Source organism: Salminus brasiliensis, chromosome 1, assembly GCF_030463535.1.
Source record: "Salminus brasiliensis chromosome 1, fSalBra1.hap2, whole genome shotgun sequence".
Taxonomy (NCBI): domain Eukaryota; kingdom Metazoa; phylum Chordata; class Actinopteri; order Characiformes; family Bryconidae; genus Salminus; species Salminus brasiliensis.
In genome coordinates, this window is record NC_132878.1 from 37,359,095 (window position 1) to 37,376,260 (window position 17,166).

Genomic DNA, 17,166 nt, shown 5'->3' on the forward strand with positions numbered 1-17,166 from the left:
CTTCCATTTACTGGCCACTTTATTAGAAACACCTACCTTGTACTTCCACTTACTGGCCACTTTATTAGAAACACCTACGTTATACTTCCACTCACTGGCCACTTTATTAGAAACACCTACTTTATGCTTCCACTCACTGGCCACTTTATTAGAAACACCTACGTTATACTTCCACTTACTGGCCACTTTATTAGAAACACCTACCTTGCACTTCCACGCACTGGCCACTTTATTAGAAACACCTACCATATACTTCCACTCACTGGCCACTTTATTAGAAACACCTACTTTATACTTCCACGCACTGGCCACTTTATTAGAAACACCTACTTTATACTTCCACTCACTGGCCACTTTATTAGAAACACCTACTTTATACTTCCACTCACTGGCCACTTTATTAGAAACACCTACTTTATACTTCCACGCACTGGCCACTTTATTAGAAACACCTACCATATACTTCCACTCACTGGCCACTTTATTAGAAACACCTACCATATACTTTCACTCACTGGCCACTTTATTAGAAACACCTACTTTATACTTCCACTTACTGGCCACTTTATTAGAAACACCTACTTTATACTTCCACGCACTGGCCACTTTATTAGAAACACCTACCATATACTTCCACTCACTGGCCACTTTATTAGAAACACCTACCATATACCTCCACTCACTGGCCACTTTATTAGAAACACCTACCATATACTTCCATTCACTGGCCACTTTATTAGAAACACCTACATTGTACTTCCTCTTACTGGCCACTTTATTAGAAACACCTACCATATACTTCCACTCACTGGCCACTTTATTAGAAACACCTACCATATACTTCCACTCACTGGCCACTTTATTAGAAACACATACTTTATACTTCCACTCACTGGCCACTTTATTAGAAACACCTACCATATACTTCCACTCACTGGCCACTTTATTAGAAACACCTACCATATACTTCCATTTACTGGCCACTTTATTAGAAACACCTACCTTGTACTTCCACTTACTGGCCACTTTATTAGAAACACCTACGTTATACTTCCACTCACTGGCCACTTTATTAGAAACACCTACTTTATGCTTCCACTCACTGGCCACTTTATTAGAAACACCTACGTTATACTTCCACTTACTGGCCACTTTATTAGAAACACCTACCTTGCACTTCCACGCACTGGCCACTTTATTAGAAACACCTACCATATACTTCCACTCACTGGCCACTTTATTAGAAACACCTACTTTATACTTCCACGCACTGGCCACTTTATTAGAAACACCTACTTTATACTTCCACTCACTGGCCACTTTATTAGAAACACCTACTTTATACTTCCACTCACTGGCCACTTTATTAGAAACACCTACTTTATACTTCCACGCACTGGCCACTTTATTAGAAACACCTACCATATACTTCCACTCACTGGCCACTTTATTAGAAACACCTACCATATACTTCCACTTACTGGCCACTTTATTAGAAACACCTACTTTATACTTCCACTTACTGGCCACTTTATTAGAAACACCTACTTTATACTTCCACGCACTGGCCACTTTATTAGAAACACCTACCATATACTTCCACTCACTGGCCACTTTATTAGAAACACCTACCATATACCTCCACTCACTGGCCACTTTATTAGAAACACCTACCATATACTTCCATTCACTGGCCACTTTATTAGAAACACCTACATTGTACTTCCTCTTACTGGCCACTTTATTAGAAACACCTACCATATACTTCCACTCACTGGCCACTTTATTAGAAACACCTACTTTATACTTCCACGCACTGGCCACTTTATTAGAAACACCTACCATATACTTTCACTCACTGGCCACTTTATTAGAAACACATACTTTATACTTCCACTCACTGGCCACTTTATTAGAAACACCTACATTGTACTTCCTCTTACTGGCCACTTTATTAGAAACACCTACATTGTACTTCCTCTTACTGGCCACTTTATTAGAAACACCTACCATATACTTCCACTCACTGGCCACTTTATTAGAAACACCTACCATATACTTTCACTCACTGGCCACTTTATTAGAAACACATACTTTATACTTCCACTCACTGGCCACTTTATTAGAAACACCTACTTTATACTTCCACGCACTGGCCACTTTATTAGAAACACCTACCATATACTTCCACTCACTGGCCACTTTATTAGAAACACCTACCATATACTTTCACTCACTGGCCACTTTATTAGAAACACCTACTTTATACTTCCACTCACTGGCCACTTTATTAGAAACACCTACTTTATACTTCCACTTACTGGCCACTTTATTAGAAACACCTACCATATACTTTCACTCACTGGCCACTTTATTAGAAACACCTACTTTATACTTCCACTCACTGGCCACTTTATTAGAAACACCTACTTTATACTTCCACTTACTGGCCACTTTATTAGAAACACCTACTTTATACTTCCACTCACTGGCCACTTTATTAGAAACACCTACCATATACTTCCACGCACTGGCCACTTTATTAGAAACACCTACCATATACTTTCACTCACTGGCCACTTTATTAGAAACACCTACTTTATACTTCCACTCACTGGCCACTTTATTAGAAACACCTACTTTATACTTCCACTTACTGGCCACTTTATTAGAAACACCTACTTCATACTTCCACTCACTGGCCACTTTATTAGAAACACCTACTTTATACTTCCACTCACTGGCCACTTTATTAGAAACACCTACCTTGCACTTCCACGCACTGGCCGCTTTATTAGAAACACCTACCATATACCTCCACTCACTGGCCACTTTATTAGAAACACCTACCATATACTTCCATTCACTGGCCACTTTATTAGAAACACCTACTTTATACTTCCATTCACTGGCCACTTTATTAGAAACACCTACATTGTACTTCCTCTTACTGGCCACTTTATTAGAAACACCTACATTGTACTTCCTCTTACTGGCCACTTTATTAGAAACACCTACATTGTACTTCCTCTTACTGGCCACTTTATTAGAAACACCTACATTGTACTTCCTCTTACTGGCCACTTTATTAGAAACACCTACATTGTACTTCCTCTTACTGGCCACTTTATTAGAAACATATACTTTATTACTTAGTGAGAAATGTGTGTGTGTGTGTGTGTGTGTGTGTGCTGTATAACAGTGCAGGGTTTGTACTGACTATATTGAGTACAATAGTATTACTCTCTGCAGCGTGATTTGGGTCAGAATTTGACCACATACAAAAAAACTCGCTTTCTACTCCCAAATAAAATTCAACCCAACTTTATTTGTGTAGAATTTTTCATAACAGATATTTTTACAAAGCAGCTTTTTACAGAAAAACAGCCCCGAACTGAGGAAAGACACACTAGAAGCATGAGGAAGAGACACTGAGCAGAACCCCGACTCAAAGGGGAACTCCACCTCTCCTGGAGGACCTGGATGACATCACAGAGTAAGAGCGGGTGGTCCTGGATCAGGACCAGGTCTTTCATCTATTTATATTCATCTGGATTTAAAGGGCAAAACCTGATCCTCAGTCTGAAGCTCTGTTCCTCGTGGAAGTGAAATACAGTCCACTGTTCATATGCAGAAGATAATCGGCCATAAATGCAGCAGGTGTGCTGAGGCAGAGAATAGGTAAAACCATGGGAGTGAGCTTTCGGGATGGGGGGGGGGGGGGCACATACGACGTAAATCTCCCTGGCTACAGTGCTGCATCGGGACCTCCCGTTCATCCCAGCACCCGGCCACTAAATTCTGTGGTAAAGGTGGGCAAGGAACGACGGAGCACGTTCTGCAGCCCCTCCCCCCGGTCGTGACTCGAGCTTTCACTCGCCAGGTTAGGCTTTAGCTCTCCAGGGTGCGCAGAGGGGTGGATCTATGTAAGCCTTGTCAGGAGTATGCTGACGTAAGCCTGACCCACTGAATGCCCATTCCACATGGAGAGGAGAGCGATACTGGTGAAATACAGCAGACATTTCTTCATCTTTGGGACTTGGGGCCTTGAGGAGCCAGATTAACATCCTCAGTAAGAAAACTCAGATTTAGGCTTCCGGGAGCTTTGAAGTTTAGTATCGGAGCAATATAGGCTGATACTAAAGGTTTCGATATCGGTATCGGCAGCTATACTTTAAAGTGCTGGATATCGGCATTGGTCCGTAGTCCTCATATCGGTGCATACCTATGTTTTGGAGCTTAGTATCGCGTCAGTAGGTATCAGCAAGCATGTACTTCAAAATATTGGATATTGGCATTGGTCCACAGTCCTTATATCAGCGCAGCCTTATCTTTTTTAAAGCTTAGTATCGGATCAGTGTCAGGTCATATCGGTCGACTCTCTGGGTTTCAATAGCAGTATCAGCAGCTATTCCTGTAGGTAGTCCTGGATATTGGAGTTGGCCTACAATCCTTGTATCGTTACATCCCTATATTTTAAAGCTTAGTATGAAATCAGTATTGGCCACATCTTTATAAGTGTAGTATTGAATCGTCAGGGGTATCGGCCAGTACTTCTCAGCATCGGTCAACCAGGAGCAGTCAAGAGGTTTCCGAGAAGCTCTGAGACGGGTCCTCCAGTAAGGGGATGTGGGCATAGCTGTGAGAGGTGCACACTGCCCCATGCCTCGCCCTCTGCCTCCTACCCCCGTGCTCCTCTTCCTCCCTGGAGCGCAGCGCCATGAGCTCGATTTCGTGCTTGGCGGCGCTCTCGAGCGCGCGCTGCTTGCTGTAGAAGTTGACGAAGTTGTTGATGATGGGGTGGATGGGCAGCGCGATGGCCACCACGCCGCACAAGAAGCTGACGGCAGCGTTGCAGCGGCCCAGCGTGGTCTTGGGGTAGACGTCGCCGTAGCCCACCGTGGTCATGGTGATGACGGCCCACCAGAAGGACTGCGGCACGCTGGTGAACATGGTGTCCGGGTGGCCGTGCTCCACCGTGTAGGCGAGCGCGGCGAACAGGAAGATGCCCACCCCCATGTAGGTGAGCAGCAGGCCCAGCTCCTTGGCGCTGCTGCTCAGCGCGTGCGTGAGCGTGCGCAGGCCCGACGAGTGGCGTGCCAGTTTCAGCACGCGCGCCACGCGCAGCACGCGCAGCGCCTGCACGCACTGCTGCGCGTCGGCCAGCTCCAGGGCGCCGAGGCGCGCGCCCACGTGCGTGAGCGCCAGCAGCACGTAGAAGGGCACGATGGCCAGCACGTCCACCACGTTCATGAAGGAGAGGGCGAAGCGCGCGCGGTCGGGCGCCGCGACCAGCCGCAACACGTACTCCACGGTGAACCAGGCCATGCACGCCATCTCCACGCCCTCGAGCAGCGGGTGCTCGCTCGCGCGGCCCGCCTCGTCGCAGCACACGTGCAGCTCGGGCACGGTGCCCGCGCACATAGCCGCCGAAGACAGCACGACGAAGAAGAAGGAGGTCACGGCCACGGCGCGCGCGGCTAGGGACGACTCGGGCTTCTCCATGAGCTTCCAGAGGAAGGCGCGGCAGCGCTCACGCCGGGACAACGGCGCGGTGCCTTCCTCCTCCGTGCGCTCCAGCATGGCGCGCACCTTCTCGTCGATTTCCTCCAGCTCGTCGCGCGCTTCGCGGACGCAACTCTGGCAGCACTCGTCCAGTAGCTCGGCATCCACGCGCCAGAACTCCATCTCGTGCATGAAGCACACCGGACACATGCCCCTCCTCATGTGCACCTCGCCGTAGTAGTACACCTCCACGATGCAGCGGAACGCCTCCGGGTCCCTGTCGAAGAAGAACTCGCCGTTGTCGGGGTCGTAGTCGTCGCACAGCTCGGCTACCTCATCGAGGCAGCGCGGGGACAGGCCGGCCAGCTCGCCCAGGCGCGTGTCCGGGTAGCGCTTTAGCGCGTCCGCGTGCAGCACCTGCTTCACGCCGCCTATGTTCACCAGCACCTCCGCGTCCTCGCTCTCCTCCGAGCCGCTCCAGTCCCCGAGGCGCGTCCTCAGCGGTCCCCACATCTTTAGCTGCAGCGCGCGCGAGAGGGAACGCTCGTGCGCGTCCGTACTATTAGCGGCACACTGAGCAGCACTTATTAAACGAGCAAAGAAATGCGCCAAGAGTTGGAGAGCACTCTGAAGCGAGTGTCGCCAAGTAAGGGACCCTTACGGTGACAGTGACGATGATGATGGGGAGAGAGATAGAGAGAGAGAGAGAGAGAGAGAGAGAGGGAGAGGGAGAGAGAGAGACTTCAATAGGCACAGATTTCCATACTATTAATCATATATTATTAAAGTTATGGTCACATGGCTCTTAAATCTTATCTATAAGGTCTCAGGCTCAGTGTTTCTGCCTTTCTAACCAATATCAAACGAAAACGCAAACGGGGTCCAAATTTGATTGCTGCTGGCCGTTTTACACCACAATTGGTGCTCCACTGCGCACATGGCTCAGTATTGCACTTTCATGTGGAGACGTCTCCCCCTAGAGACCACCAGCGCACAGCGCATCCCACATAACTGCATATCAAGACTTCTCTACTTGTTTCCAAACAAGATACCTGATACCATTGGTGTGAGCAACCCCCTCAACACTCTCTTTACCAGTCAGGATGACCTTAACATTACAGAATAAAGCCTTAAGCTTTAGCTAACAATATGACTTTATGAATTGCAGAAATCTGGAAATGTTGAAATAGACAAATAGAATATAGGAGATTAATCCAGTTTTGATAAAGTTTTTTTTTCTTCCAAAACACACACATTGAGTCAAGCATTAAAGAAATCTGCCACGCTGGATAGTGGAATTATGACACTAACAGTACATTAAACAAGTAAGAACAAACATATGATATGAAAGTGAACTAGAGAGTGCAGTTCCAGCTGTGCGATTGCTGCTCAGCAGGGACGTGGTACCAAACATTTTGCCCAAAAGACACAAAAAGCACATCCAATATGTTTGGCTAATAGAGGTGTGTCCATAAACTTCTGGCCAAAATGTGGGGTGGCGATAAAAAACTTTGCCCTATAAAGCTCATCTGATACAAAGGCATGTCCACAAACATTTGGCCAAAATGCAAGATGCTAAAACCTTTGCCCAAAAACTCATCCAATATGTTTGGCTAATAGAGGTGTGTCCATAAACTTCTGGCCAAAATGTGCGATGACAAAACGTTTGCCCTAAAGCTCCTTCGGAATGCTAATATAGACGTGTCCACAAACTTTTGGTAAAAATGTGGGGTGACAAAACCTTTGCCCAAAAACGCATCCAATTTGTTTGGCAAATAGAGGTGTGTCCACAAACTTTTGGCCAAAATGTGGGATGCCAAATCCTTTGCTCAAAAGCTCATGCGATACATTTGGCAAATAAAGGCGTGTCCACAGACTTTTGGCTAAAATGTGTGTTGCCAAAACCTTTGCCCAAAACCTCATCCAATAAATTTGGCTAATAGAGGTGTGTTCACAATCTTTTGTCCAACATGTGAGATGGCAAAATCTTTGTCCTATAAAGCTCATCCAGTACGTTTGGCTAATAGAGGCGTGTCCACAAACGTTTGTCCAACATGTGGGGTGGCAAAATCTTTGCCCTAAAGCTCATCCAATATACTTGGCGAATAGAGGTGTGTCCACAAACTTTAGGCCAAAATGTGGGGTGACAAAACATTTGCCCAAAATATGCGTATCTATGCTACTAGAGGCATGTGTACAATCTGAATTCCAAATTACATTTATTATATTGAGAATACGGTGAAATTCAAGTTTACCTTTTAGTTATTTTTTCCCAGCAAACATTTACACAGTAAAGTTCAGAAAAACACATATTTAAAAAGTTTTTTTAATATATACATTTATCTGGGCGACAGATATTAGTGATAATAGAATAAATGCAACCATAAACAAACTTATTGCCAAGATCATTGGTTTAAAATAGTTTGTTTGGGGGTCGAAAACTTTTGCACAGTCCACACACAAATACTGAGCTGATTGTTCTTCTGATCTGTTGAAGGAGGGGCAGCATCACTTGGAGGTCAGCGGCATCACCTCGGTGGGCAGAATCCCCCTCCAGTTCAGTATTGACCTTTAAAGAGACATAAGGTGATTCAGAGACTGACAGCAGAGCACACAAGGTATTTCACACACACACACACACACACACACAGTGGACAACATATATTACATACCATATCTAACAGATTCTCACATTCGCACACGAAGGACAGAAAGGCTCACACTCATACACACAACGAACACCTTTCTGAGTTGAGTATTGGTGCAGGAGTGTCCTGAGCTCTGAGTTCTGCTGCTTGAGATGATGTGCATCGGTCAGAAGCTTGGACCTCCCCGTCAGCACAGCGCTGTCAAAGCAATGACATTTATTAAACACAACAGCCAGGTCATGAACCAATCATTCATTACATACAAAGTGAAGTCGAGCTGTCTCATTTATATTCTCATAACTATTCTTATGAATATTAGTATCAATGCCCCGATGTGATTGTATCACTGGAACTGGCTGGAGTTCCTACTGGAAGTGTTCTCACTCACTGGTACTTCTTGAGGGCAGCTTCCAGAGCATTCCACACTCTGAGTTTGGACTCAGGGATGACATCTGCCATGCTCTCCCAGTATGCTGCGTCCTCAGAGTCATCTCGCTCCTCCAGTGACAGCACACTGCTCTGCTTCTGGGACTGGGCATCTCTGTCACAGAGCAAAGCCACTGTCACTGCCAAAGTCTACCCACATAATTGTGCACTCGTAATGGTGAACACTCTGATCATATCATTTGATGCTGAGAATTACTATTATATTTGAGGATACACGGCTGGTATAAGTTAATGAGGGAAGAGACAATAAGTAATTCGAAGTAATTGAGAATAACCATTAAACCCTGAAACCTGCCACCTCAACTCTCAAAACTGCCTATCTGGCCTGTACCGAGTGTACTGCCCACAGAGTGTACTCTTTGTGTTTTTGTGCAATGCATTGGTTGAGATGTAAAGAAAGGCATTAGACAGGTTATCTGCAAACACTCCCATTATGGTTTCCATCACCACCACTTTTCTATGCGTAGCTTTAGAGCAAAGCAGTTCCCATTAAACCATTTGAAATGACCTAGTTTACACTTTTTACCACAACCATTCAGTTCACAGTCACAAACCTGGGCCGGCAGCACTGGGCTGTAAATGCTCGGAGAGCCTTCACTAAATCGTTTGGGTGGATAAGGTCAGAGTCCATCTCTGGCTCCAGCTCGTTCTTGGTCATGTCCTCCTAGAAAGCAGCAGTTGAGGAGTTTCAGTGCTTTGATAGTAGAATTTAACAGCAGACTACTAGAGGTCTATCGGCCTGTTTCCCAGACATGGATTAAGCCAGGCTTAGACTAAACTGCAGTGTCAATGGTGAATGGTGAATAGGTTTAGTCTAAGTGTTAAGTGAACCAAGAGTTCCTTCTCACCTTTGGCTGATCCTTTTGCTGCTGTTTATACTTCACAAAGAACTCTGCCATTTTATAAACAGCCTCTTCATTCTCAATCCCCAAAGCCTGCAATCAGATTTCAGAAATTCATTTGTTCCCATCTACACTGGCTTTGAACATAGGCCTAACAGTTAATTAACGGGAGGCGATATAATACACAGTCATGCTTTCATTCTCTTTCATATGACAAATGCTTTGGATGATCTGTGATTAGTCCAAAACAAAAAAAAAAACAAACAGAAAAAAATGCACTTAATTTTAGCTTAATTAACTACACAACCCATTGCTTTGAACAGCACACGAAAAGCTTACAATGATTATAATAAAAATAGAGTACAAATGAGGAGGAAATGCAGAATGGCTGTGTAGCATTAAGTGGTAGTGCTAGGCTGTTCCCATGTCATTAGGATGATTCTGATTTTACTAGATGCTAGGTGTTAGCTAGGTGGTTGCTTTGGGGTTACTAAGTGTTTGACAGGTGGTTGTAAAGCAGTTGCTATGGTATCCCAGGTGGTTGCTATGGGGTTGATAAATCGGTTTTAGGCGGTTGGTAGGGGGTGGCTGTTGTATTCCCTGTGCTTGCTCTGGTGTTGCTAGCTAACTACCTTGTAGAATCTCCTACCGTCCCACAAAACCACTCACATTCTCCCTGAGCCAAACCATCACTGGTTACAGGAAGTAAAATGGAAATTCGATGTACTTTTTATGCAGGAAAGTAATATAATAATTAATAATAGTAATAATAATAATAATAATAATATCTCATCTGGTCACACCCAGCATATATGAAACACATGTTAAAGAAAGGTGTAAATACTCATGTGGTGATTTTAAATGTTTGAATGTGGATGACAATAAACATAATTTATAGTAATAGTTCTGCAGATGAGGCCGACGAGTACTTTCACTCTACTTACGGCAAAGATAGAGTCCAGCTTCATAAGAGATTGTGCGTCCTTCTCCAAAGGAGAGAGCAGTTTCAGGAGCTTACTCTCAATTAGGAAGCCCTGACAGATTGACAAAATCAGAATATTTCTGTCATATTTACACACAGAATGTAGGCTGTGTCTATCTGTCTATTATAAATCGTATTTCATGGAAAAATATAAAATATATTCCTTACCGTCTCATCGCACAGCAGCTCCAGCAGCCTTTTCACTGTCTTACGGTCCACTCCCAGGCTCTCCATGTCTCCGGCACCCTCAGCAGTGCTGCTCTCTCCTTCTATCTTTCTCTTCTCCTCCACTCCCCCGAGGACTTGCATGGCAATCTGCCGCGCCGTCCGCTGAGCCTGATGCTGGGGCTGGATGGGGCCGGAGTGCTCCATGAAGGGCATGGGAGGTGGGACCCAGGCCAGACCCAAAAGCTGTTCATGGATCAGACGGTCTGTCTCCAGAGCCCTGTTAACCAGAGCTTTGGCCTCCCCCTCATTCATCAGCCACATCTCCTCGAAACGCTTGGCGTCAATTGCTGCAAAGTGCCTTTAATAGCATGTGAATAATGTCACTATAAAACCGAGACTGTGGGGAGCTCAACACACTTGCTTTTCTTAAGCTCATTAGTTTTGGTAAGAATTGTGTTAATGCAACAAATACTGTCATATCGTGGCAAAAACTTTGTATCTTCAAAATGGCAATTTGGCAACAGGAGAAAGGAAAAACCTACTGTTTCTAATGGAAGTAAATGTAAAAAGATTTCTAGTCATTCCTTAACTGCGAAGATAAAAAGTGAAGATACGTTTTTTCGTGAAAATGATTTTAATTGTAAACACTTGTCACATTTAAATTATGTAAATTCAAATTCCCCTCCAGTTCTCACTCTTTTTGTTGCTTAAGCTAGATGCTAATATGCATGCTTGGTTGGTGGAAAATTACAAAAGAAATGGCTGCTTGCTTCCATACTTTTTTTATCTGTAATGTATGTGTCTGTTTGTGGTGATGTTTACCTCATCTTCTTCTGCACGTCTTTGTACTGCTGCATGGATCGCTTGTAGCCGTCAGTCAGTGACTGGTTCTCCTCCTGAGACTGCTTCTCCTGACTGGCACACTTAGTCTTCAGGGTTTTCAGGGTATCCTGTAATCTGGAATAAAGGAATGTGTTTTAAGGAAGAAAGCAAGCTACTGTAGTCCTCATTGTCTTCAACAAGTGATCCTGTGTGCTCCTGCTCAGTTAGAATGAAAATCTGCACGTCACACTAGGCCTCTACCGATGACACTGGTCAGCCCTTGTACAGACAGCATAGGCACCTTGTGATCTTCCTCTTCTGCTGGGACTTTGTGATGGTGTTCTCGTCCTCACGTTTCTTCAGCACATGGAAGTTGTATTCCAGTTTCTCTTGATTAAGCTGGTAGGTAGCCTTTGTCTTCTGCAGCTCTAGCTGTAGAATCTACACACAAACACCACAAACACCACAGATCCAAGACAGCCCTGCTTGACACTTCAATTCTCAGTCACTCCCCTAACAACATTGCTGTCATATTGAACATCAGTTCCGTAGGCCCTAAACCAGAACCCTAAACCAAGATACGCTAAACCAAATGGTTACCAAAATAATTCACAATAGTTTGTGCATTAGGACAAAAAACTGAACACTGAAACCAGTGTTTAGGGAGTGAAACTTTGTGAGACTCCTCTGTACCACTGGAAGTGTCGTGTAGTGTATACCTCTACATCAGTCTCCAGTTTGACTTTGATCATGTTGTTCTCCTCCATATCTTCCAGTCTCAGTCGCTGCAACAGAACCTCATACTCCTCCAGCTGCTTCATCCTTTGCAGCAGGTGCTCCAGCTGCTCTCACATATAGAATCACAGGGCAGCGATTTATACTAACATCAGCTTTGCTGAATCTCAGACACGTCTATCATCACATAGTCAAATAATGGCAGTTCAATTGTTTTCCCTTTTACCTCTTTGTCGCTCCGCTCTTTCCTCTGCTGCTCCCACTGTTTTCTGTTGCCTGTGAGCAAAGTCTTCCGCTCGTCATCAAATGAATTCTGAAACATCATTAGGCGAAAGGTAAACTGTAATTAACAGGAATAGTGGACCAAGAAACCTTTCAGAGAAAACTGCTAGAGGGATTGCTACAGACTCTGGGGAGTGGTGGTGCACTCTTCTACTGTGCAGCAACACCTGCACATATATGACCTTTTTGGAAGAGTCATCAGAAGAAATCCTTTACTGTATCCTCACCACAAATATCAGCATTGTGTTGTCTAGTTTATAACTACACTGTATCATGTGTTACTATATAGAGAATAACACAATTATGAATGCGACAAGTGATTCCTGTAGAATACTGCTGACGCATACTAAGGCGCTAGATGTATGAACTATGAAGATTCACAAATATTGATTATTACAAATTATAATAGTGTGTCGCTGGCCTATAGGCAGCAGAGAGTATTACCGCACCTCGATCAGGTCCAGCTCTTGTCTATACACCTTCATCAGAGAAGTGACCTGCTCCTGCATCCTTTCTCTCATGAGGTCCACGTCTTCTGCCTGCTTTTTCAGGTCTTTCACATAGCGATCGTCACTTGCTTTTAACTCCTTCACACACAAACACACATTTTTTTTTATATCTTGTCAGACCATGGGGCCATACTCTACTGTAAAAATACTAATACCATCATTGACATAATCACAAAATGACAATAAAAAACAAAAAATGTACTTGTTGTAATGTTGAATGCTTGAAACCAACCTTAAGGCAGATTTTTAGGCAATTGTTATTTTAGCTTGTCTTGAAAAAAATTGTCATATCAAGTTAAATTAGGTTAATTTTGTAAATCGTAAAAAAAGCCTAGAACTTATCATCCAGCACCTATTTTGGGTAATCAGTGAGCTGCTGCTGCTGCTGGTGAATTTGAACAAATGAATGTGATGGGGGCATTGAGGAGAAATCTGGAAACATCTAATGTCATACAGTGTTTTCACAAGCATAAACACAGTATTGCACAGATGTATGGTTGTAACTATTTTCTTGCTTGCTTACAAGGTGCTTACTTGTAAATAACATAAGTATCATATGTAACACATTCTCTAAACCTATCTAAACCTCCCCTTCATTTTGTTCTTTCCATTCTACAAAATTAATCTTAGGTTTTCTAATGCTGGCAAATCCCTGTATTGCAACTTAGCCTTTTCTTCCTATTATTACTCTCTCTTATTATGTACACAAGTGACCGTATGTATGCCTGTATCGGCACGTGCATGCTTACCTGCTGCAGTTCACTGATGAGCTTGTTCTTGTCTTCAATGAGCAGGGCGCAGAGCTTCTGCTGGCTTTTCAGAGCGTCTCTCAGGTCCTGAGGAATCTCCTTCGCTTTGGCCACAGTCCACTTTTGAATGATCTCCTCAAACTTCTCAAGGCTGGATTTTGCTTCGTTCTCCAGTTTTTCGTTCCTGCATGAGTTTGTGAATGTAAGGTAAATGTAAGCAGATGAGTTCAACGCGGGACAAACGCTTATATGTGTATGTGGGTGTATCTCCAGGGCGCATGTGTATATATACCTTAACCTGCGTGCTTCCTCTAGCTTTGCTCTCCTCTTTGTTTCTCTGGCATCTGCTGCCACCAAGATGTTGGTCACCAACTCTGTGCCATCCGTTTGTAATTTAAGCAAATGCTGCAGAGATCACAGAGAAAATGAGCACAAAAGCACAGCTCCCAATTTCCATGCACTGGGCAAAAGACTCACCATTTGGGGCCACATCTGTTGGTTTCATGGCAAAATATTTAAATCTTATGTATTGGAGATCACCTCAGGCTTAAAGCTCATTTTAATAGTTTAGTAAAGTGTGTGTGTATGTAAGCAGTCCTAAGCAAATGTTGGGCACCTTTAAACATATCCACAGATTGTTGGACCAAATAACTAATGACCACAAGACATTATTAGAAAATTGCACTTCAGGGGAACTGTGGAAGTCAAGATGAGATCTGGAAAACCTAGAAAGCTTTCCAGACAGTGGTGTCTTGTAGTATTGCACGCACAAACATAATCTTTATAGAACACCTTAAAACCTGTGACCTTAATGTTTGAAGAATCTACACTGTTTCTTGAGGAACTTTTGGAGGTTCTTCAATACAACTGTGAAGGAACCTCTCAAGGTGCTTTAAGGAACCTTCAGGAATTTTTTTTAGACTTTTAACAGTGTCCAGAGGACTTTCTGGCCTCATTCAGCAAAGAAAGTATTTGGCGAAAAAAAAAAAAAAAACACCTCACCAACTGTACAGCAGGGTAGTGGATCTCTCATGTTTCTATCGTGATGATCCAAAACATACAGTAAAAATCCACCATAGACTGAAGACATATTTATTTAGCTATTTGTTTCTTATGTTATAAAAGGCAGAGGCTGTGTTTAATACTGCTCAATTTGCAGAGAGTGTGTTTCATTTGGCCAAGGGAACCCACTCTTATTGCATAAGACTATGTCTATGTATGGCCACTGTAGGCGGTGCAACATGAACGACACCTTGTGGTCATTTAGTGATACTGCACCATAGGGTGCCGTGCAGTGCTTTCTCATCTCACTGTGGCATTCGCTTTGACAAGAAGTACTATAGTGCTGTTTTTGAATGTTAAATCATTTCAATGTATTTTAGATAAATCTATTTATGTGGCGTTTGTCAGTATAGCTATTGTAGGGCTTTGGTGAGTTTGGTGGTAAAATTATGAACCTGAGAGGTAGCTAGCTAGCTGACTTAACGTTATGTTAGACATCTGCACGAATCTATCTAGCTAGTGCTAATGTAGTGCTAGGCCAGCAGCCTCTAGCTATATGAAGAACCTCAGCTGTGTTAAGATAGCCAGTACTATAAACAGACAGCTACACCAGTCCTACCTTTTCACTTAGTTCCACTTGTTTCTGACTTGTTCGAGCTTCTGCTTCAGCCTCCTGCATCTCCTGAGAATCCTCTCCAAGGTCTTGTCTAGCAGAGAGTTCAGAGAGTTAAGCAGATAACGAACAACCAGTAGCTAAGTTAGTTATCTAGTTAGTTAGCTAGTTAGACTAGTTAGTCAGTCAGACTACACTCACCGTTTCTTGGCCTCGTTCCGTGCAGCTATTCGGAGGCGACGAGCGGCTATTCGCTCCTCCGGCTTTTCGGAGAGCACAGACGGTCCTGCTTCGCCGAATTCTGCCTTTAACATGTTTTTTTTTTTTTACTGGACTCGACGTTAAAGAAATGTATACTCGGGTGTGTTGTACGCGGGCACTTCAGCAGGTTAGTTTCAGAGGGAGCTCTTGGCAGAATTTCCTCTCCTTGCTGTCTGGCTGGGTACACTGTTGTCATTAACGTTGCTATGATACAGCGTCATGCGCCATGTTGGATACGTCAGTTAAACAACAAACAAACAAACAAACAAGTAGCTAAACCAGTAACAGCTAAATAAATTATTGTCCCAAACCTCATTAACGTTGACCTTTTTGTTAGCTAGTGATTTCTTTATTCAATATGACTAAAATTAAAAACTTCGAAAAAAATAATTATTTTATTAACTAACGTTAGACACTTCAGGTCAGAGTCAATCAAATAACCGACATACAGACATTAACAGTTCACCAAAAATTAAAAAATAAGTCATATTGGTGGTTAAAATATCACCCTCAACACTTAAGCTAGCCAGCTAAGTACTAGTACCAGTACTAGCTGAAAGGCAGTGTACTCATCTCAGTCACATTTTTACAAAATGTAAACACTATAAAAATCTATAAAATTATTCATGTATTATAATTATGCTAGCTTATGTCAATATACCCTGCTTAGGCCAGGTGTTTAGTCATGAACAGTAAAAAAAACAAAAAACAAACAAACAAACAAACAAACACAAAACCCCCCCAGAAAACTGCATCCTCTACTATTGACTTTTTTAATGATTAAGCAATGTTTGATTATCATTGCCTGTGATTTATGAGATTAATGTGAAAATAATATATGCCAGGGGATCTATAAGGTTTATATCACAGGTAGAAACTCTCTCAGTGCTGTTTCTAAAGAACTGCATTAGACCTGTCTGCTCGGTTAAATAGCTTTAAAATGGTTCCCAGTATCCCATTCAACAAAAAAAATATATAAAATAAAAATAAAAAATACAGTAAAAAGCGACTTTTTACCTTCAGACCTTAAAAAACCCACAGCATCCAGGGCTGCAGTAGCAGTAGCCCAGGCTTATTTGTCATGTAGACTCCAGGAGATCATTTGCTTGGATTGCAGGTTTTATATACACCACAAAAAAGAACCTCAGATATGAGCACGGGTGGCTCTGTATTCAGTTCGCTTTCAGAAGATGTGTTCATAGTTCTTTATTTGGCTTGTGAGTATGAATTTTATGGACCCAGGGCTATCTTTGGCGTGGGGTAATTTCTTCATGAATTATGTCCCTCTAGCTCTTTCTTTTTGTTGACTGGATGATGATCAAGCCCTTCACTACAGGCAGACTCAGGCCACCCAGTCAAAAAGCTTAATCGTCATCCAGTCAACAAAAAAAGAAAGCTAAAAAGACATAACTCATAAAGAAATGACCACACGCCAAACATAGCCCTGGATGCACTGAGCTCTTGAACAAGGGAGTGTAGACAATGTGGTAATTTTCTCCCATTGTGGTTTTGATAGAGGACTCCACACAGACAACAATGCTGACCAGTGCCGTGCTCTGATGTTAGGCTAGTCTGGTAGGTGCACATGGCGCACGAATGAA

At 43.3% G+C, this 17,166-nt stretch overlaps 2 protein-coding genes across 3 annotated transcripts; both read right to left on the bottom strand.

Moving 5' to 3' along the window:
* Positions 1-3,390: 3,390 nt before the first annotated feature.
* Positions 3,391-6,107, bottom strand: kcnf1a (potassium voltage-gated channel, subfamily F, member 1a). The gene has a single exon (XM_072695822.1). The coding sequence runs from the start codon at positions 6,016-6,018 to the stop codon at positions 4,582-4,584; it is 1,437 nt and encodes a 478-aa protein (XP_072551923.1). The 5' UTR covers positions 6,019-6,107; the 3' UTR covers positions 3,391-4,581.
* A 1,710-nt stretch (positions 6,108-7,817) lies between these two features.
* Positions 7,818-15,739, bottom strand: drc1 (dynein regulatory complex subunit 1 homolog (Chlamydomonas)). Of its 2 annotated transcripts, XM_072695835.1 has the most exons (16): positions 15,506-15,739; positions 15,311-15,398; positions 13,982-14,094; positions 13,690-13,873; positions 12,881-13,018; positions 12,376-12,462; positions 12,134-12,256; positions 11,716-11,855; positions 11,415-11,549; positions 10,593-10,950; positions 10,387-10,476; positions 9,449-9,535; positions 9,155-9,264; positions 8,542-8,694; positions 8,248-8,351; positions 7,818-8,074 (listed from the first exon to the last, which is right to left on the bottom strand). In XM_072695835.1, the coding sequence occupies exons 1-16, from the start codon at positions 15,616-15,618 to the stop codon at positions 8,064-8,066; spliced, it is 2,034 nt and encodes a 677-aa protein (XP_072551936.1). In that variant the 5' UTR covers positions 15,619-15,739; the 3' UTR covers positions 7,818-8,063. The 2 variants fall into 2 exon arrangements, with proteins under 2 accessions (XP_072551936.1, XP_072551932.1); XM_072695831.1 differs by lacking the exon at positions 7,818-8,074 and having other exon boundaries at positions 8,174-8,351.
* Positions 15,740-17,166: the final 1,427 nt, after the last annotated feature.

Bases quoted from the DNA above. Each gene is read 5' to 3' on its own strand.
- drc1 (XM_072695831.1), bottom strand. From the start codon at position 15,618: ATGTTAAAGGCAGAATTCGGCGAAGCAGGACCGTCTGTGCTCTCCGAA. The intron at 14,095-15,310 runs GTAGGACTGGTG...TGATCTCTGCAG, and splicing joins AAGTGGAACTAAGTGAAAAG to CATTTGCTTAAATTACAAAC. The intron at 12,463-12,880 runs GTGCGGTAATAC...ATGATGTTTCAG, and splicing joins AAGAGCTGGACCTGATCGAG to AATTCATTTGATGACGAGCG.
- kcnf1a (XM_072695822.1), bottom strand. From the start codon at position 6,018: ATGTGGGGACCGCTGAGGACGCGCCTCGGGGACTGGAGCGGCTCGGAG.